Source organism: Ovis aries, chromosome 23 (genome assembly GCF_016772045.2).
Source record: "Ovis aries strain OAR_USU_Benz2616 breed Rambouillet chromosome 23, ARS-UI_Ramb_v3.0, whole genome shotgun sequence".
In the NCBI taxonomy this organism is placed as follows: domain Eukaryota; kingdom Metazoa; phylum Chordata; class Mammalia; order Artiodactyla; family Bovidae; genus Ovis; species Ovis aries.
Window position 1 is genome coordinate 22,618,330 of NC_056076.1, and position 20,746 is coordinate 22,639,075.

The 20,746-nt window shown below is 40.9% G+C and overlaps 1 protein-coding gene, 1 non-coding gene and 1 pseudogene across 36 annotated transcripts in view; 2 read left to right on the top strand and 1 right to left on the bottom strand.

The window, feature by feature from the left end:
• Nucleotides 1-20,746, bottom strand: part of DTNA (dystrobrevin alpha) — a 433,908-nt gene that overhangs the window by 126,679 nt on the left and 286,483 nt on the right. For 34 of the 35 annotated variants that reach the window (XM_060405357.1, XM_060405353.1, XM_060405347.1 and 31 more), the window contains 2 exons: nucleotides 18,826-18,893; nucleotides 10,821-10,901 (listed from right to left, as the gene is read on the bottom strand). In XM_060405357.1, coding sequence (XP_060261340.1) covers nucleotides 10,821-10,901; nucleotides 18,826-18,892 — 148 coding nt within the window. In that variant the 5' untranslated portion in view covers nucleotide 18,893. Of the gene's footprint in view, nucleotides 1-10,820; nucleotides 10,902-18,825; nucleotides 20,711-20,746 lie in introns of all 35 variants that reach the window. The other variant, XM_060405343.1, reaches the window with a different exon arrangement.
• LOC101112102 (large ribosomal subunit protein uL1-like) lies at nucleotides 954-1,673 on the top strand (annotated as a pseudogene).
• Nucleotides 12,734-12,805, top strand: TRNAC-ACA (transfer RNA cysteine (anticodon ACA)). Its single transcript has one exon. It is a non-coding gene; the product is annotated as a tRNA-Cys (tRNA).

Sequence of the window (20,746 nt, forward strand, 5' to 3'; positions counted from 1 at the left end):
AAAAAGTTGTTGAGATGCTTGAAGAAGTGATAGTTGGTTGGCAAGAGGTCAGGTAAATATGGTGGATGAGGCAAAACTTCATTCCCCAAGTAGTTCAACTTCTGAAGCGCTGGTTGTGCGATGCTCAGTTGGGCATTGTCATGGAGAAGAATTGGGCCCATTCTGTTCACCAATGCTGGCTGCAAGTATTGCAGTTTTCAGTGCATCTCATTGATTTGCTGAGCGTACTTCTCAGATATAATGGTTTCACTGGGATTCAGAAAGCTGTAGTGGATCAGACGGGTAGCAGACCACCAAAGAGTGACCATGAACTTATTTGGGGTGGAAATTTGGCTTTGGAAAGTGCTTTGGAGCTTCTTCTTGGTTCAGCTGCTGAACTGGTCATTGCCGGCTATAGTATAAAATCCACTTTTCATCACATATCACAAACTGATTGAGAAATGGTTTCTGGTTGTTGCGTAGAATAAGAGAAGACGACACTTCAAAAAGACGATTTTTTTTTTTAAATTTTCATTCGGGTCATGAGGCACCCACTTATCAAGCTTTTTCACATTTCCAATTTGCTTCAAATGACCATAGAATGGCTGACATTGAGTTCTTGGTCAACTTCTCATGTTGTTATCAGAGAATCAGCTTTGATGATGGCTCTCAGTCGGTCATCGTAAACTTTCGATTGCCGGCCACTGCACTCCTCATTTTCAAGCTCTTGTTTCCTTTGCAAAACTTCTTGACCATCAGCGCCCTGTATGTTCATTAGCAGTTCCTGGGCCAAGTGCCTTGTTGATGTTGTGAGTTGCCTCCACTGCTTTACAATCCATTTTGAACTTGAATAAGAAAATTGCTCAAATTTACCTTTTGTCTAACATCACTTCCCTATTCTAAAATAAACAGCAACTAATGAGTCATTAGCAAAAACATAAAGTGAGAAATGTGGATTAAAATGATGTATAATAGCTTTTCCGGTTATCGCGGCGTAGGGAAATATGAGCAGCAAAGTCTCCGGCGACACCCTCTATGAGGCGGTGCGGGAAGTCCTGCACGGGAACCAGATCAAGCGCAGAAAGTTTTTGGAGATGGTGGAGCTTCAGATCAGCCTGAAGAACTATGACCTTCAGAAGGACAAATGTTTCTCGGGCACCGTCAGGCTTAAGTCCACTCCCCTCCCCAAGTTCTCCGTGTGTGTCTTGGGGGACCAGCAGCATTGTGATGAGGCCAAGGCTGTGGATATCCCCCACATGGACACTGAGGTACTGAATTAACTCAACAAGAATAAGAAACTGGTCAAGAAGCTGGCCAAGAAATATGATGCCTTTTTGGCTTCAGAGTCTCTGATCAAGCAGATTCCCTGAATCCTGGGCCCAGGCCTGAACAAGGCTGGCAAGTTCCCTTCCTTGCTGACCCACAATGAGAACATGGTGGCCAAAGTTGATGAAGTGAAGTCCATGATCAAGTTCCAGATGAAGAAGGTTCTGTGTCTGGCAGTGGCTGTTGGCCACGTGAAGATGACAGATGATGAGCTTGTGTACAACATCCACTTAGCTGTCAACTTCCTGGTATCATTGATAAGAAAAATTGGCAGAACGTCAGGGCCTTGTACATTAAGAGCACCATGGGCAAGCCCCAGCGTCTGTACTAAGGCACAGCTTAATAAACCATACTAAACCATCAAAAAAATAAAACAAAATGATGTATAACATAACCATCCTTATTTAGGAGTGTATTCCAGTACCAAATGGCAAAGTTCAACAATGTAAAACTGCAATTACTTTTGCACCAACCTAATAGCAAAGTTTTAGGGTGTATCTATATTTGATATCCACAGACTCAGAAACTCTGAATAAATAGGATGTGTCCTATAAATAGGTTTTAAATGTGTTTATAAATAGACATCCTATTTATTCGAAACTTCAGGTTATTCTAATACTAAATTTGTACATGAAGGAAAATTACCAGACTCCCCTCGCCACCCATGGTCTAAACATAATGCTTGTTGTTGTTTAGTTGCTCAGTCATGTCCTACTCTTTGTGACCCCATGTACTATAGCCCACCAAGCTCCTCTATTCATGGAATTTTCCAGGCAAAAATACTGGAGTGGGTTGCCTTTTCCTTCTCCAGGGGATCGTCCCCACCTAGGGATTGAACACACCATTTCCTGCATTGCAGGTGGATTATTTACCACTGAACTACCAGGGAAGCCCAAGCATGATGCTTGGAGCCCAGTAAATCTCAGCCCCTATTTGTTGAATGAATGAATAAATGTCTGAAATGTTTGTTAACAATCGTGACAAAATGCCAACAAAGCTTCACTGAGAGGAAATCAAGGGTGTCAGGAAGGACTTTCCTGCATAATCACAGGTGTTATGTGGGAGGAGTCAGTCTTCCACCCCTGTTTTCCTGTCTTTGTTTCCTCTGTGTTTCCTGAGCCCAGGGATCCTGGGAGCGGGCTGTGGGAGAACACTCCCTGGGTATTGCTTCATCACTCTGCTGATTGGCCCTGGGCTGATACCGCAGGCTCCCAGGAACAGAGCTTGGCAGATCACTAAGGGAAGGTCACTGAATCTCTCTCTGGCCTCCTTTAGTTGGGGGTGGAGAAACTTGAAAAGATATTCCTCCTTACATACCACTCCTTCCCAGCTGACTGCGGCATTTAAGATGATGCTCTTTCCTAAACTGTGAGAGTGAAAGTGCTTAGTTGGCATAGCTTCCTGGCATAAAGAAGCAGGAGAGAAGGACGCTGATGGATGTTACATCCAGATGTTTGGAAACAAGACTACAGGTGTCAGCTTACTTCACAGGTTGCATATGCAGTGATAGCAGCTTGAGCAGACCAAGTTTCCAGCATTCTTTAAAAATAAAAATACTATCAAGTAACCTAAGCTGTGGGTCTTTAAGAGCTTAAAGGCAATTGATGGGAAGAAGTAGCCTTAATTAAACCCACATCAGAAGCATCAAGGCTTTAAAATCACAGCTTTTCTCTACCAGAAATTTGCCTGATTAAGGGGAGACACTTTTGCCACTGCTGCAGCATGCCCAGAGGGAAGCAGTGTCCCATCGCCTGGTGCACGGGCACCTTTAATGGGCTTGCTTATGTCCTGCTGTCACCCCCGACTTCCCTACAGGAAATTTTGGGGGAACATTGTATTCTAGTGCGATCCATTTGTCTTTGTTCTAAACAAGTGTCTAGAATGACTCAACGTCAGGAATGAAAGTGTATATCAAACACATTTGGAAGAATTCAAAGATACGTTTGCTCCAAGGGTTTGAGCTCTGTCATTTATTTCCCTGTGAACATTCCTGCTCTTCCTTCTGGCTCTTTGAGTGGAGCGAGTCCTTCTACCTCTTCTTTCTAAATGATTTTTTCTGGGGACCATTTAAAAAGTCTTTATTGAATCCATTGCAGTATTTTTTCTGTTTTATGATTTAGCTTTTGGCCACGAGGCATGTGGGATCTTAACTCCCCAATGAGGGATCAAATTAGAAGCCCCTGCATTGGAGGGTGAAGTCGTAACCACTGGACCACCAGAGAAGTCCCTATCTTTCTCTTTTAAACACGTATCTTTTGGAGGGGGTGCTATTTCTCTTGCCTGTGTTTTTTCTTTAAACTTTGGGCAATGTGGTAGGCAGAATCCTAGGATGCCCTGCTTGGCCCCACCCCAACGTTCCTGGCACGTCAAGGACAGACACCTAGTCCCAGTTATTCCATTAAACACTAATCCAGGTACTGCTCTGGGTAACTGCAGATGTAACTGAAGTTCCAAATCAGTTGTCTTGAGATAGAGAGAGTATCTGGGTGGGCGTGACCTAGCACATGAGTCCTTTAAGAGCAGAGAGGTTTTTTTTTTTTTTTTTCCCCCTAGTTGGTCACAGAGGAGAGAGCCAGAGAGAAACGTGGATAAAGAAGCAGATATTCACACTCTGAATGGTTGTGGGGAGCCATGTGGCAAGAACGTGACTTGCCTTTAGGTACTGAGAGCAGTCCCCAGCTGACAGTCAGCAACAAACAAGGATCTCAGTCCTTCACCCATAAGGATGTGAATTCCACCAACAGTCAGTTCTCCTGGAAGAGGACCTGGAGCCCCAAGGTGACAACCACAGATTCAGCCAGCACTTGAGGTCAGCCCATGAGACTCTGAGCTGAGAGTCCCACCATGCTGGTTGGGTTTCTACCTACAGAAACTGGGTGATTATAAACGTTGTTCTCAGTTGCTAAGTGTGTGGCCATTTGTTAAGCAAAGATAAAAACTGACACAGGCAACCAGAAGTCCACACACTTAACAATGAGGCAGAGGGGCTTCCTGGCCGTCCAGTGGTTAAGACTTTGCTGCCAATGCAGGGGGTGCCGGTACGATTCTGGGTTGGGGAACTAAGATCCCATGTGCCACACAGCCAAAAGAAAAAGCAACAACAAAAAATATGAGACAAGGATGAGGAATATGTTGATACACTAGCTTGAAGAAAAATGAGTGTGATACTAGCCTTTGTTAATGCAGGCTATTCCTGCAGCCTAAGACTAGTCACTTGGCAGGTGAAAAGTGAATCTAGTGGGCACGTTCATTCATTCATAAAGTGAAAGTGAACTCGCTCAGTCGTGTCCGACTCTTTGCGACCCCGTGGACTGTAGCCCACTAGGCTCCTCCATCCACGGGATTCTCCAGGCAAGAATACTGGAGTGGGTTGCCATTTCCTTCTCCAGGGGATCTTCCTGACCCAGGGATCAAACCCAGGTCCCCCGCATTGCAGGCAGGTGCTTTAACCTCTGAGCATTCATTCATAGGAGAGTATTTATTCAGGACCTAAGACATAGATAGCACTCTATGGGTTAATTTTGCAGTGGTAGAGAAACATTTCAGTAAATAGACAACTATATTTTTTTGGTTCGCAAGAAATCCTGAAAGAAGTTTAGAGAAGTTATAGAGAAAAGCATGTGTTCTGACTTTAAATGATATCTGAATGAAGGAAACTTTACTTTTAAAAAATGTTTCATTAACTAGAGGAAAGATAGTAAAAGTCCAGAGAAAGTCCAGAGGCAAATGTATACCTTTTGTCCTCTTTTTCTTTTAAACACAATTTTAATTCAATTTTAATTGATATGAGTGATAGAAAATTCAGACTGTAAGCAGAACTAAAGACGGTGCGGTGTCAGCTGTGGGTGTCGGGGAGAGGATCATCTCGTTTCCTTGCTTTTTTGTTCTCACTATTAAGCAGGAGGACTTTGAGATTTCTCATTGATTTCTCCTGTTGCCTTTTGTTGTTCATGAACTTAAGGCCGTGTTTCCTTGACTCCAGAGTAATTTCTGAAAAAAGATCTGCTGACATTACAGGGTATCTGGGTCATTAACTGTGTCAACGCTGACCGAGGAAATCATTTTCTAGTAGAAGATGGTTATTTGTTCAAAATAAAGGCAGAGATGTGGCCATTTTCACATGTTTGTAAGTGGTATATAGGGTATTTATTTTGTGGAAATTTAGCAGGATACCTGGAAGCAAAAGAGAAGACTGCTGATTAGCAAGGAGTATTGGAAATATTATCATAGTCCCCATTCTGTTTCAGTCCTCCTAGAAAATAAAATAGCCAATTTTTGTTTCCTATTTTTTTGGACACATTCCTTTCTTTGTTGTTTTAGAAAATGTGCTAGTTATGGCAGGGGAGGGAGGGTGTGACAAGGTACAAAGATTAATGGCAAAGGGAAGAAGCAGAGTTGGAAAATAGAGCCTATGGAGAAATTTGAAGGAAAGAAGAAGCTTTTGCCTGAAAAAAAAATCGTTTTTTTTTTTGTACTGAAATATAGTTGCAGTACAATATTATATAAGTTACAAGTGTACAATAGAGTGATTCACAGGTGGCTCAGAGGTTAAAGCATCTGCCTGTAATGTGGGAGACCAGGGTTCAATCCCTGGGTCGGGAAGATCCTCTGGAGAAGGAAATGGTGACCCACTCCAGTGTTCTTGCCTGGAGTATCCCATAGATGGAGGAGCCTGGTGGGCTACAGTCCACGAGGGCACAAAGAGTTGGACACGACTGAGCGACTTCACTTTCACTTTCATTCCATCTATGGGCTTCTCTGGCGGCTCAGTGGGAAAGAATACACCTACAGTGCAGGAAACAGGAGATGCGGGTTCAATCCCTGGGTCAGGAAGATCCTCTGGAGGAGGGCATGGCAACCCACTCCAGTATTCTTGCCTGGAGAATCCCCCAGACAGAGAAGCCTGGTGGGCTACAGTCCACGGGGCTGCAAAGAGTCAGACAGGACTGAAGCGACTGAGCACGCATTTCATCTATAGTTATTATAAAATACTGGCTGTGTTCCTTGTGTTGTACAATGTAGCTTGAAGCTTATTTTATTTATTTGCATCTTATTTGATACCTAATAGTTTGTATCTCTTACCTTCTTAACCTTTCACTGCCTCTTACCCCTTTCCCTTTCCCACTGATAACCACTAGTTTGTTCCTTAACATTAGCAAGTCTGCTAAAAGTGGGTTTCTTACAACTCTTTTCTTCTAGCAGAGGTTAGTAAAAAAATTTTTTTTAAGAGGCACCACTGTGTTATATGGTAATACTGTGTAGATATTAAGTAGAGAAAACAAGTTTCCACGTTTTTACTTATGAAGTTAAAAACACAGTAATTGAGTGCACTTTTTATAAGGTTTTTTTTTTTTTGATATGGACTATTTTTTAAAGTCTTTATTGAATTCATTACAGTATTACTTCTGTTTTACATTTTGGTTTTTTGCCCACAAGGCATGTTGAGATCTTAGCTCCTGTTCCCTGGATCGAACCCACCCCTACACTGGAAGGGGAAATCTTAATTACTGGACAACCAAAGAAGTCTTGGGTCCAATTTTTAAACAACGAGAAGAATGGAATTATTTTGGGAGGATAACATTATGCTTAGTTGGAGTTGTGAATCAATGTTCCCTATTATCAAATACTCGTCTGTGAAAACTATTCTTAGTTCATGGTTGATACAAAATAGATGCTGAGCCACATTCAGACCACAGGCCACAGTTTTCTGGCCTCTCCTTTGGAGTTTTTCAGAACAGTGGGCTATTCTCAGCATCCATCAGTAACTGTATTAAACAGAATGAACATGAATGTCAGTGATAGGAATCAATACTTTAGCAACAGAGTAGGCAAGGGCTACGGGGAAGGAAATATGAGGAATTAACTAGCTCTTTTGATCTTTAAATTTAGATAAAAAAGAAATCTCCTAAAAATCTATATACCCCATGTTACATCCAGAAATATTTTTTCTAGGTGATGACTTTGTGTCAGTTTTTACATTTTTCCTCCATTATGTAGTTTTAAAGCTTAGTTTTGTTAATATACAAAATAAATGTTAACTATAAATAAGGTCTGGGCCTAAAAATAAACACCCTGTTCTCAGTTAAGGTCTATTGATTTCCATGAGTAAATACAGTGTAAGAGTTTTCAATATAGCGATGCCCTTAAAAGCATACTTCCTGGATTTTTTCCTCTTATTTCTTTTATTGTAGAGTACACCAGGTACTATAAAACACTGTGGGTTAGGTTTTATGGCAGACAGAAAATAAATTCCTCTAATAGAGGGGTATATATTCAATGTTGACTAATACGTCACATACATCCGCGTTGCTGGTTATCTTCCTAAAAGGAAGACTTCAACTTTGATGAAGATAAAGCAGGCCCAATTGTGTGAGCATTTTACATGTACCTCAATACAACTGTTATATTTTTTGTCAGGAAGGAAAACTTAAGTAACACACATAGTGCTTGCATGTAAGACTTCTGACACAGGTAGAAACAACTTTAATATGAAACTTAATTTTAGCAGAGCACTCAATATATGCTTATTTTTTCCCCTTGAGCCTTAGTTTTGCCTAGTTTGTATAGAATGTAATATCTTTCCTTTCTCTAAAACATGTGAAGTTGATAAGGTACCTTGCAAAGCAAATAACACTTCCTTGTGTAATGTCTACTCATTCTTTAAGACTCAGCCCTGTGTCTCTTGCTCCAGGAAAACTCCCGCCAGCAGCCCTCACACCTAGGTCTAGGCTCTGCCTTCTTGTTGCTCCCACACACACTCTGACTTTATTACACTTCCACGTGCTGTTGTTTGTCTGTGTAAAAATCCATCTACCCAATTAGACTTTGGGCAACTGTAAGGCAGGGATCACATCTCATTCACTCCAGCTTTATTTCCAGAACCTTGAGCAGGGGCTCATTTTAAGCTTCCTAAATTAAGGGGTAAGTGAGTGGATGCACGGAGGGATAGACAGGGATGGATCAACACCATTTCCCCCACTGTTTTCCAAAAGAGTCAGTGAGGTTACGACATAATTCAGGATGTGGAATAAGGATGAGGGGAGCAGGGAATGGAAAAGGAGATATCCAAAAAGGAGAAAGGGCCTCTATCAGAGAGTAGGACGAATGAGATATGGCCTGTGGTTTGCTGGACCCAGTTAGGGCCAACCATGTGCGGCCTTTGTAATGCTGGCTGTGGGGTTGCCTAATCAATGTGGGTCATTTTTCTTTACTTTCTCTTCCTCCCCCCCTCCCTCTCTTCTTTCCTTTCTCACTTTTCCTTATTTATTTAATTAGCTATGTATTTGTTTATCCTTACCATTTTGTACTGTCTTTTTATTAGTCTTTGGAAAGCACTCAAGATATTTTATTCTGGCATCTAATATAATTTCAGCAAAATATTTCATAGCCTAGTTTATACAAAATGGACAAGGAGAAATATTTATTGAACATCAGTCTTGTTCTCAGAAATTTAAGTAAAATGTAGACAACATATAAAAAAATTGACCCTACTGTGAAGAGCCCTGAATTTGGTGAATGAGAGAAGATAAGCACCAAAAATATTCAATAACACCCAAGGCAATACACAGCACTTCCTTACTCTTCTTCAATACCTGACAATTTCTTTTCTAAAATACACATTGATTTTGTCACTTTCTTTAGGGGAGGTCCCTGATCACCTCTTGCCAGATCCACCAAGTTCCCCATCTCTACTGAAAGTAGCCTAAGGAAGACTCTGTGTAGCAAAGCTTTATGAGGATAGAATTCCATCTACACTGAGGCCCATTGGAGTGGTAATGAGGAAAAGGTAGAGGGTTCCATTATTTTCATTGCTGAAATCACAGAGATTCCTTCTTTTGCTTACATATAGGTGATGGGGTTGAGGGGGGAGGGGAAGCTTTCTTGTGTGAGCATTTTCTTGGTCCTTTACCACCAGTCTCCGAAAGGGCTTTTATGTATGACTTATCAACATGAAGGACCGCAAGCACAATCCCTGGTTCCTTCCTGCATCTGCAGTGTTCTTTTATTGCATTTTGGGGAACTGGTTTAACTTCCTGTGATGAGCCTGCTAATGCAGAGATGCAGGAGACGTGGGTCCAATCCCTGGGTCGGGAAGATTCCCTGGAGGAGGAGATGGCAATCCACTCCAGTATTCTTGCCTGGGAAATCCTATGAACAGAGGAGCCTGGTGGGCTATACTCCATGGGGTCCCAAAAGAGTTGGACATGACTGAGCACGCACGCACAACAAGCTAAACCACATCTTTGATATTTGACCCACCTGTTTTTTTCTTCCTTCTTGTCCTGAGCCAAATTTCAGCCCCCAATTTCTAGCTACTAGAGCTGGGGAAGAAGCTGCAGATGAGCAAACTGAGGAGTAGATGTCTCCGATGCATTCCCGTAGCTGTAAACTAAGAAGCCTGGGGCTGGAGGTGGTCCCCCCAGGGCCATAAGAAGCATTTTGCTAAGAGATCCCAGGAGAGCAGAGATGTAAACGTGGCTGGTTTCCACATTCACCAAGTGCCTAATGCCCATGCTAGGTATTTAAGAACTATGTCTATGTATGCAGGAGAATATTATGGTTTTCATTTTTAAAATTCATGCAATACTAACTAGAAAATGAGAACAGTTATTAATTGTATAGCAGTCGGTTTTCAAAAAAGAAAAGAGTAAGTTCCTACAGATGAACTTGGAAGCACTCTATTTTTCAAGAGAAAATGAATGTGATAATCTGATGGAAGTACTGACCTGGCATGGAAAGTGAAACTGCTCACTGACGGATGAGCCAGCTTGCTGCTACATGTTAAAATTTGGGAAAAAGTCAAAGCAAGTTTGTTTCTTTAAGTATCATTGTCTCTTCTCTTGCTATGGTCTGATGTAAGCAAAAGTAGTTAATGAATGCTCTGATACAAAGGACTCATTTTTGTAGTTTCAGAAAGAAACTTGAATGTTTTCCAGGAGCTTGTAAACATTTCCCTATATTTGTAAAGAAAACATATGGAGGACTTAATAGTTGATATTTTCTAAAGTTAAGGTCCCCTGGAGAAGGAAGTGGCAACCCACTCCAGTACTCTTGCCTAGAAAATTCCATGGATGGAGGAGCCTGGTGGGCTACAGTCCATGGGGTCGCAAAGAGTCGAACATGACTGAGTGACTTCACTCAAAGTTCTTGGAAGCCATTTGGAGGGCTTGGAGCTTATAATACCAGAGCTAGAGAAAAGAAAACCCATCCATCCGGATTTAAACCATTTCAAGGGCAGGATACATATCCAGAGGTTCATCTGTTCCAATACTTCAGCAGTTGAGTCATTCAGAATTGTTTGGGAAAAGTCTTTCTACCATTTTTGCATCATAAGCTCTTATTGTTGTATAAACATAGTTTTTTTCTTTTTTTATCCATACTTGCAAGAAAGCCTACTTTTAATAAACCAAGTAACAGATGTGAACTATGGGATTCACAGGAGTAGTTAGCCCAAGTAACAGATGTAAACTATAGGATTCATGGGGGTAGCTAGCCCAAGGAACTGGCATACTTACAATTGCATTTCTTCTGAACAAACCTCAGCTTGCATGCTGTTCTATAGGTGGAGAGTCGGATACGATCCAGGTCTTGAGCCCCTGGGGATAGATAAAAGGTACACATGTGGTCTGCTGGCATGTGGAAAGGAAGTGATCAGGGTCATAAACGAAATAACTGCAGACCTAACCGATACATGTAATTTGACTTTCATCTTTACTAGAATAGAAATTTAAGACCTGAGGTCTGTCTCGTACGCCTCAGGTTCTGGGACATCAGGTTGTCAATCCTGTCCATGGGTTTGTGTCTGCCACTTCTGAGAACAGTCAGCTCACGTTGTGACTTAAACTGCTAGATGATACCAGATAGTAATATTATCAAATAATGATTTTTAATGCACTGTAATCTGTAATTACAGATTAGATTAATTACACACCTCACAGGCTGTGAGGTGAGCATAGGCTGAACATTGGGCATCCACTCTTGGTGCCTTCAGACCAATTGCTTTTAGAGGCCTCAGTTTTCTCATCTGGGAAATGGGACTGACAATAATACTACTACTTACCTCATGGACTGTTGAAGGATAAATGAGTGTCTATTAATCGAAAGCATTGGGAACACTACTTGGCACACATACATCATTATTGTTACTCGTGTCCATACTACAAAGCTTCCTGTCAATCTCAGAGGAGTCTCCTTTCTAAAAACAACCACCGTTGTAGATTTGTGGTTGCCCAGGGAGCAGGGTGAGGGAGGGATCAGCTGGGAGTTTGGGAATAGCAGATGCAAACTAGTATATATATAGCATGGATAAACAGAAGGTCCTATTGTACAGCACAAGGAACTATATTCAATATTTTGTGTTAAATCATAATGGAAAAGTATGTATATATATGTATAACCAAATTACTTTGCCATACAGCAGAAATTAGCATTGTAGACCAACTGAAATAAATTTTAGAAAAGAAAAAAATGAAGAGAATAAAGACGAGCGCTATTCTTTCTGCCACCGTGGGCTCCGTTTCCTCCCTGGCATAGCGTGTTCTCCATATTCTAGAACTGCTTTCCTCAGCCCACTTCTTTACTCAAGAATCCGGCGTGGCTCCCGATGCCCACAGCACCAGGGCTGAAAGTTCTGCCGGGAATCCAAGCCCCTCTGCAGGCTCTTCCCCTCCTACCTACCCCACAACATTCCCCACTGCTCTGCCCCCAAACCTCTGCTGGGCTTGGGCTGGTCTCCTCGCCAGCCCTTGTAGAGCGGCTGCTTGTTCCATTGACACCTGAGTTCCTGGCCATCCTCCCACCCTCCTCTGGAGGGGCTCCTTTCTAGACTGTCTCTAAAACATAGATGCTCAACTAATGTCTGGTCTCTACTTTCAAATATTTGGCTTCTTTCAAGCCCATGTTTATGTTCATAACAGATATTAAGGTACACGGCTCTACTTTGATAATTAAAAACATTTTTTTTTTTGGCTGCACCACTCGGTATGCAGGATTTTTTTAACTTTACTTATTTATAAATAACAGGAGACTCAAGTTTGATCTTTGGATTGGGATGATCCTCTGGAGAAGGAAATGGTAACTCACTCCAGTATTGTTGCCTGGGAAATCCCATGGACAGAGGAGCTTGGTGGGCTACAGTCTGTGGGGTCACAAAGAGTTGGACATGATTTAATGACTAAACAACATCACCTATTACTCCTATTACAGTTCATTAACATTCATTCTTATGAGAGTTTATTACTTGACAAACAGACTCATTGGTGCTGAATGCTTTAAGGATCAAAGAGGGAGGGCTCACTTTCACCCAATGCAGAAAATTGCCTAAATGTGTTCTCAAAAGATGGGCATTTAGCCAATGGCCATAAAAGATTACTTCCAATGATAGGGATAATTTTAAAACTTAGTGACAATATATGAGCTTTATATAACTTCCCTGGTGGCTCAGATGGTAAAGCGTCTGCCTACAATGCAGGAGACCCGGGTTCAATCCCTGGGTTGGGAAGATCTCCTAGAGAAGGAAATGGCAATCCACTCCAGTATTCTTGCCTGGAAAATCCCATGAATGGAGGAGCCTGGTAGGCTATAGTCCATGGGGTCACAAAGAGTCAGACACGACTGAGTGATGTCACTTTCACTATGAGTTTTATAGTCAATAACCCTAATCTTTTTCTTCCTAGTTGTATGAATTTTGAGAAGTTTTTACTTGTCTTCTGATTTCTTCATGTATAAAATGAGGAGAACAGCATCAACTTTACCAGCTACAGAGCTTTCTGTAGCTGGTACATAGTGAGCACTTAAGAGCAAATGGACATCCTTATAAGGGTTTTCAGTGTCACTGCTGAGTACCAATAAGTGGCAGGCATTTCTTCTTTATATTTGGACTTTCATTTGCCTCCCTGTAACTTCAATCCATTTCATTCGATTTCCCTTCTGAAACCATATCATCTTCTTTCCCTGCCACTTAACAAAATTTATTTTTCAAAGATTGGGACGCAGCTATTGTGATCATTATTAGCATCTGGAGATTATGTACAAAAGTCCTTGTCGTCGCAGAGTTTAAAGTTTAGGTGGGGGCGGGGTAGCGTCTCCTTGAGTTTTTTGGGTTGAAAATGTCCAAGTCCAAAGCCATTTCAAGTACAATGTCCATCTACCCAGAGAGTGGCACACAATGGAGTTCAATATATGGATGCTGCTATTATCGTCATTATCATCAGACATGGATTTGAGACCCTTACCCATCCCAGTGATCCTGTTCTGTCTGACTAATATCTCCTTGAAATGAGATTTATGAAGTTAACCCAAAGTGAAAAGTAGAAGTGAAAGTGTTAGTCAGTCAGTTTTTTCTGACTCTTTGTGACTCGGTGGACTGTGGCCCACCAGGCTCCTCTGTCTATGGAATTTCCCAGGCAAGAATACTTGAGTGGGTAGCCATTCCCTTCTCCAGGGGATCTTCCTGACTAAGGGGTCGAGCCCAGGTCTCCCATATTGCAGGCAGATTCTTTACTGTCTGGGCCACCAGGGAACCTCAAAATTAGCCCAAATGCCACAGCTGTTGCCTACCTGTGTGGAATGTACAGAAAGCAATTGTTACCACTACTGATAAGGAAACTAACTGATGCCATTTTTTTCATAGATGGTTCATTCTTCTGGCTCTTTTAAGCTGGCATTTTTAAAACTGGCTTTTGAAATCATAAGCACTTCTATTAAGTTATATCTTTTCTGTTTAAATGCTTATTTGGGGGCTAAATGTAGGACTTCACATTTAATCTGCTTAGTTTTTTCTTTTACTTTTAAAGCTCATATTTCTAACCCTTATGGTACTTAAATTTTTATTTTGCCACTGGCATTTCAAAGGATCTTCCGAGTTTCATGTCTTCTGTCAATCTGAGAGGCTCATGTGGGAAACGAACTCTCTAGAACACATGATAAGTAGAGACATAGAGATAATCAGAAATACATGAGCATTCAATCTGTCTTTTTCCCCAGGATGAAGATGTACTTTTAGCAATGCCCAGTTTGGTTCAACAATTAAGAGAATCTCAATACTTGTAAATAATCCTTTAAAAGAAGACATTATGGACATAAACAATTATGTAAGTTCTTCAGAAATAATGACTCAAGCATGAGGTTTGAAAGAAACCTTGGGGGAAAGTCACACTGTACAGGGAGAGAATTGGCCAAGAGCAAAACTTTGGTTAAAATCTGAGCTTCAGAGAGCCTGGAGGCTACTAAGAGACAGAAAAAGAGAAACAGATCAGAAGAATCAAGAGACCAGGCTACGGAGGTGACATAAGGGGGCACTTCCACGATGGTGATCTATGGAAGTGACATCCCAACGATGCTGAAGAGCAAGAGAAATGAAGATGCAAGTGAAAATGGTCCCTGCATCCATGGCCTATGGATATCATGGCCTATGGGAGTGGGATCATTCACGCCATTTTCCTGAATTTTTGAAGTTGTTTTCCCTAAAACTCGTAGTGTGCATTGCAAAATCACGCGCTAGGCAGCATTCCAGCTATGCACACGCTGACTGCTGTCAGGGTCCCGAAGGGGCCTCTGTCTTTGAACCACTCCACAGTGCTTGCTGAGCACCTCCATTTGCCTCCCTTTGGTTTCTGGTCCCTCCTTCACTCAGAGACCAGCAGTTATCACGCTGCTTTCGTCCCAGAACTTTCCTCATCAGATTAGGCTGCCTTCCACTTTCTGAATGAGTGTTTCTTAACCATTTCCCTCTCATTAAAACCTACCTATCCTGTGCCCCGAGGCTTTCAAACCAACATTGATTCCGCATCTAAGGTGAATGGGTTTGGCGACAAAGGTCCAGGTTCTGTCTCGAAGGAGAGGTTTCTGTGAGTGAGTGACACAGACATGTTCACTAGTAAGTGTCACACAAAGCAGAGTAAATGTGCCCTCAGCAGAAAAAGAGAAGAAAGGGAGTTTGATTCCAAGTGCAAACAATTTACTCTGCTGAAAGCCAGTCTGTTAAATTTATTTGAGCTGATAAACTTATTTGACGGTGGAAAAGGTCAAGGTGAGAACGACATTTACATTTAACTGGAGCCTTTTTAACTTTAATCTAAGGTACCAAGTAAACAGATGATTAGGGCATTATGCTGAGGGGAAATTTTAGTTTAGGGCAACTTGCCTAAAATTTCTTTAATCAAAGTATGTGGCCACAGAGATTTTTTTGTTTTGTTTTTTGGCTTATTTGTGAGTCTATATTACTTTTAATTTTGTCTTTTTTTTTTTTTTGCCTCTGTTGCTTGTGGCTATGAGCTCAGAATAGATGTTTAATACAAGTATGCACTACAATCACCTGAATTTGCCAAAATTTCTTATCAGTTGTCCTTCTGATCAACTGTTACTCTGTTCTCTGTTCTTTGGTTTTTGTAAGGTTCCCCTCTGCTTGACTAACCTTTAGATAGGGTTCTTTTATTCTCTAGGTCTTTGATCTCTCTTTTCTTAGAGCATTTACTTTAGAAAACTTTCCTTTGTAAATTCTTTGTCTGTCCCTTGAAAGATGTAAACCTCCCAAGCTTTTGCCAGTTTTGCCCAGAAATATCTTTTTCAATAGAGAAGGAAATGGCAACCCACTTCAGCATTCTTGGCTGGAAAATTCCATGGACAGTGGACCTTGGCAGGCTGCAGTCCATGGGGTCTCAGGGAATAGGACACGGCTGAGGACTGGGTGACGGGATACACACACACACACATCTTTCTTCAGGACTGGAAGCCACACCGTGGAAATGAAATCTTGAAGATCTCCTAGTCTCTGTGGGAGGGTAGACACCTAACTTGCTCACCGTGACAATGACCACTGTCACTGTTGACCAACTTACCCTCTGATATCTTCCAGTCTGTCTGCTCTTATTCACCCCTGAGTTTAGAAACCCTCCTGTCTTTGGTTCTGGTAGAGCTGAGTTCCACTTCTCTCCCCTCTGGCAAGAGTCATAAAAAAGTCTTTCCTGCCTTCTTAACTCCTTTTTTTTTTTTTTTACATTTGTGACATTTGTAATTTCCAAAACTAAGAATCTCTTGAGCACTTTCCTTCCATGTTTAAAAAATAACTACTTCTAACTCATACTTAACTGACCAGATTTCACAAATTCCTTCATTTTTTTAAGCTCTCTGTCTAGACATCACAGATTCTGGAAGAAGTTACTTTCTAAGCTTCAATGTCAATCTTCTCTGATAATAGTTTCCTTGTCTTTCTTTGGCATCCCACTGATAGAGTTGGGGTAACCCATACAGTTTTCAAATATTTAACACATTCTCAACGAGGTTACCTTTTTCTTTTGTCTGACAATCTATCAAAATCAATGTCTCACACACACAAAAAAGTCAATGTCTCTCTTGGAAATCAGTCAATTGTTTAATCTGGCAGAATCCCACTTACTGTAGGTGTGTCCTATTTAGTGTTAACCTGAAAATGATGCTCACTAATGGATTGTTCAAGTCAGATGTGTTTACCTGCTTTTGAAGAGAGGAAGAAAGGAAGAAAGATACATATCTGTGTGGCTTGCTTAACTATTTTGATCACTAATCAGGAGAACTCAAAATGATTTCATATACTGCATGACCTTCTGACAAGTTTCTAAGAAAGGTTAAGTTACAGTTTGGGAAATGAATGCACAATTTTCCTAAGTCTCTTGCTTGAAAAATTTAGAGCTTTTCTGTTCGTATGGATATAAAACTTATGTCAGTCTTTCTTTGAGCTGGACAACTTTAATTCAAAAGAAATCTGTGACATATGTGTCTGTCTGTGCCAGGCACCAGACCAGGTGCAGCAGGAGCTGGCATAGTGTACTGAAATTCAGATAAATGTTTTCAAAATCATGACATAAGAACAATTTCATAATTCTTACAGTCTGTTGGCTGATACAGTCTTTAATATAACAATGATAAATTTAAAGATTTTTCCTAAGACTTTATTGCTTTTCTTTGTTAAATATTAATATTTTTTCTTTTTCTGATAAAACACTGGCCCATGATCCACATAGGGATTCCCTATTGGCTCAGACAGTAAAGAATCTGCCTGCAATGCAAGAGAGCTGGGTATGATTCCTGGGTTGAGAAGATCCCCTGGAGAAGGGAATGGCAACCCACTCAAGTATTCTCACCTGAAGAATTCCATGGACAGAAGGAGCCTAGCAAGCTACAGCCCATGGGGTTGCAAAGAGTCAGACATGGATGAGCGACCAACACTACTACTTGCTATGATCTACATGGGTCTTGCCTCTTCAGTCTAAGATGCTATGATACAAGAAGACACCTGTACTGGTCTTGATTTTGCTTAGATGGGCAGGTAGCAACTAGGTTCCCTCCTCTGCTAGATTCGTATCAACAGAGGTCACAGTTCCAGGTGACTGGTCAGGCCAGAAGTGAAGCTACACAGCCCAGGAAATTGGAAAGTCATGACTGAAACTCTCACGGGCACTTCAGACATGTTTCTAAAAGTGGAAAAAGCAAGGAGAGCGATTGAGATTCCCCGCATCAATTTTAATTTTCTTTCCTCTCTGTTAGTTCGTACGCTGTCTTGGTGACTCCAGATTATTGGGAAATGATAAAGAAAAATGTGAATCTTATTATCTGGGGCTTTCTTTTATCTGTCTCAACCCTCATTCTTGCCAATCAGTTCCAGTCTCCAGGAGAAACCTAATTTTGTCTCTTGCCTTCTTGGAGTAAAACGCTTATGACTCAGTTCTGTTCTTCCTCATTCCTTATGCAGAGAATGAGAGATAAAAAGGCAATAAGAGAACTATACTTTTTTCTTTATAACATTTAATTTGAGATGTGTGTTCCTCCCTCCTTATGTCAAGTTCTCCTTCCTTATGAATAAGAAAAATGGTCTAGAAGGAGATACCACCACCTAATTACTTACACAGCAACCTTGTATTTACTTAAACCGACAACCTTTAGTGAGTTCTCCACTGGAGTCAGTGGTTTGGTTTTCCTTGTATAGCAGGTCACCTCCAAACTCTTTTAAACTTTGTTTTCCGTTTCACTTTTTAGAAACTAGTTTGTAGGACAGCTTCTCCCCTTGGCGTGAAGTTCAAATGATAGCTTTAGCTTTGTCTGGTAATCGTGCCTGACTTCTTTCTCCCATATGAGCATATGATATCATTTTGCAAGTAAGTCATTCACTGACTCATTTCAACAATTTTATCTAGTGCCTATACTGTGCCAGCCCCTGTGATAGCGTGGGAAATGAACACAGACTTTGAAGTGCAGTTGATTGTATTAATGCCAACACTAAATAGTATTTATTAAGTGTCTGTATGTATATATATATATTTAGGTTCACAAATTTTTTTTTCATATAAGATATACAGTCCTAATAACAAATTATGAGGATTCATTGCCTAATTTAATTCTTACCTAAGAGGAGGCAAAAAATGCCCAAACATACATTTTCTGTAAAGAATTTAGGATTTTAAGGAAAAGAACAAATGCCATATGGATTAAGTTTTATTTCCAGGTCTTTCCATGAGCATTCAATGGGCTTCAAAGTTTCATACTTACTCATCTCTGCAAAGAGCTGTCTTCTTTCTGCCATGGTATTTCCTCTCTTCCCACTATCTTCAATCATTCTATGAGACAAAATAACCAAAATGTGTATTAGCCTCATGCTAATGAGGCAAGCAGCCATTTCTATATAAACACACATGCTTAGTTATGCTACAAACATAGACACAAACTATTGAAAACTGTGTATTTAAAAAGAAGAGCTTTCTCTTGATTTACTTAAATGGTTGTACATATTGTCCATATACAATGTTGCAGTTGTTGGAGGAAGTATGAAAGTTTAACTTTCTAACACACAAATAACTACAATAGAGGATCACCTTGCACTATGACTGAATATAACCCTCTGCCATCATTCGGTTAGATGATTCATTTCACATACAGTTTCTCTATCAACTTTCAGAATGCCTGCAAAGAATCTTAGAGCAGATGTTACAGATCCCATTCAAGAAAAGACGAGAGCGAGACTCTCGTAGACTTAGTAAAGTCAATGGCACAGATATTTCTGACTCCAAGACCAGTCTACTTTCCACTACATTCTGTTGCAACTTGACCCAGCTGTACCTAAAACCTCAATTTAGAAGCAGGTTATTTTCCAAATGTTCATTTCTAATGGAAGTGTTTGGAACCTGCAACAGTTTTTCAGTACACAATAATTTCATTGTGTATTGGTTAGGTTCACCTCTCTCTACTTAACCATACCATTATCTGTAATGGAATTATTTTAAAAATACTATAAAAACACCAACATCTAAAATGAAAAATTAAAACAAAAGGATTAAAAAAATTAAAATTTGACTGAAGAAAAAGAAAATTATGGGAAAGTTAATGGAAGAGAGTTTTGGGCTAAATAGTAAGCATTTTATATGTGGATGGAGTTTATTTTTTGCTATAGCTAATTAAACCTTTAAAAACTAAAGTTTCCTCTCTCATACACACAAATATACATACACTGATATATGCGTATATGTTTGCATTCAGACATGGTAAAAGAAGGCACAGTTGATCTTCTTGCATGTCTTTCAATGGACCTTGTTCTTTCTCAAATGTGAATTTTTCTCAAGCTATCAGTATTATTTCTGTCTGGACTTGCTCACTCTATACATGGATAAGTTTCAGTCATCCTACAGGTCTCAGTTTAGGTATATTTTCCTCTGAAATTCTCCTAACTCTCTATGATGGGCTGGGTTTAGGGCCTTTCCTCTGAGCCCCCATAGTCAGTTATGTCTCTCTCTCAACCCTGGGTATACAACAGTGATGAAGTCACAGCTCCTGCCCTCAAGGGGCTTACACTCCAGTAGGGAGATACGGAAGCATAAAAACAATAGAAGCACAGTGAAGTAATCATAGCCACGGTAGTGGAAAAAATACAGTGAATGCAAGAGAGGTTGACTACCTGGGGGTTAAAGTCAAGGAACTACAGTCCTCCCTTGGTAGCCAAGGGGGACTGGTTCCAGTCCCTCCCCTGCTTCCCCTATACCAAAATCCTTGAATGCTCAAATCCCTTACATAAAATAGTGTTGCACATTTGGCCCTCTGGATCTGCCTTTGATGGGAGATGGTTAAATCCTCAGTGTGGACCCCGCAGATATGGAGGGTCCACTGTGAATGGGGCAGACAGCTCAAAAGATGAGGGGCTGTGTACGAAGGGACTCACTGGAGAGTAAAAGAAGAACATTGATGGTGAAACAAAATGGAATGTCAGACAAACTGGTCAGTCTCTCCGGTTTCTTCTATGAGTTAAGGATTATCTGTCTATTGCCAGGAAGGAAAAGGAGTGCTTGGAATAGCCTTGGTTTACAGAGTTAAGGGAACTTTCCTGGTGGCTCATATGGTAAAGAATCTGCCTGCAATGGAGGAGACTCTGGGTCAGGAAGATCCCCTGGAGAAGGGAATGACAACCCACTCCAATATTCTT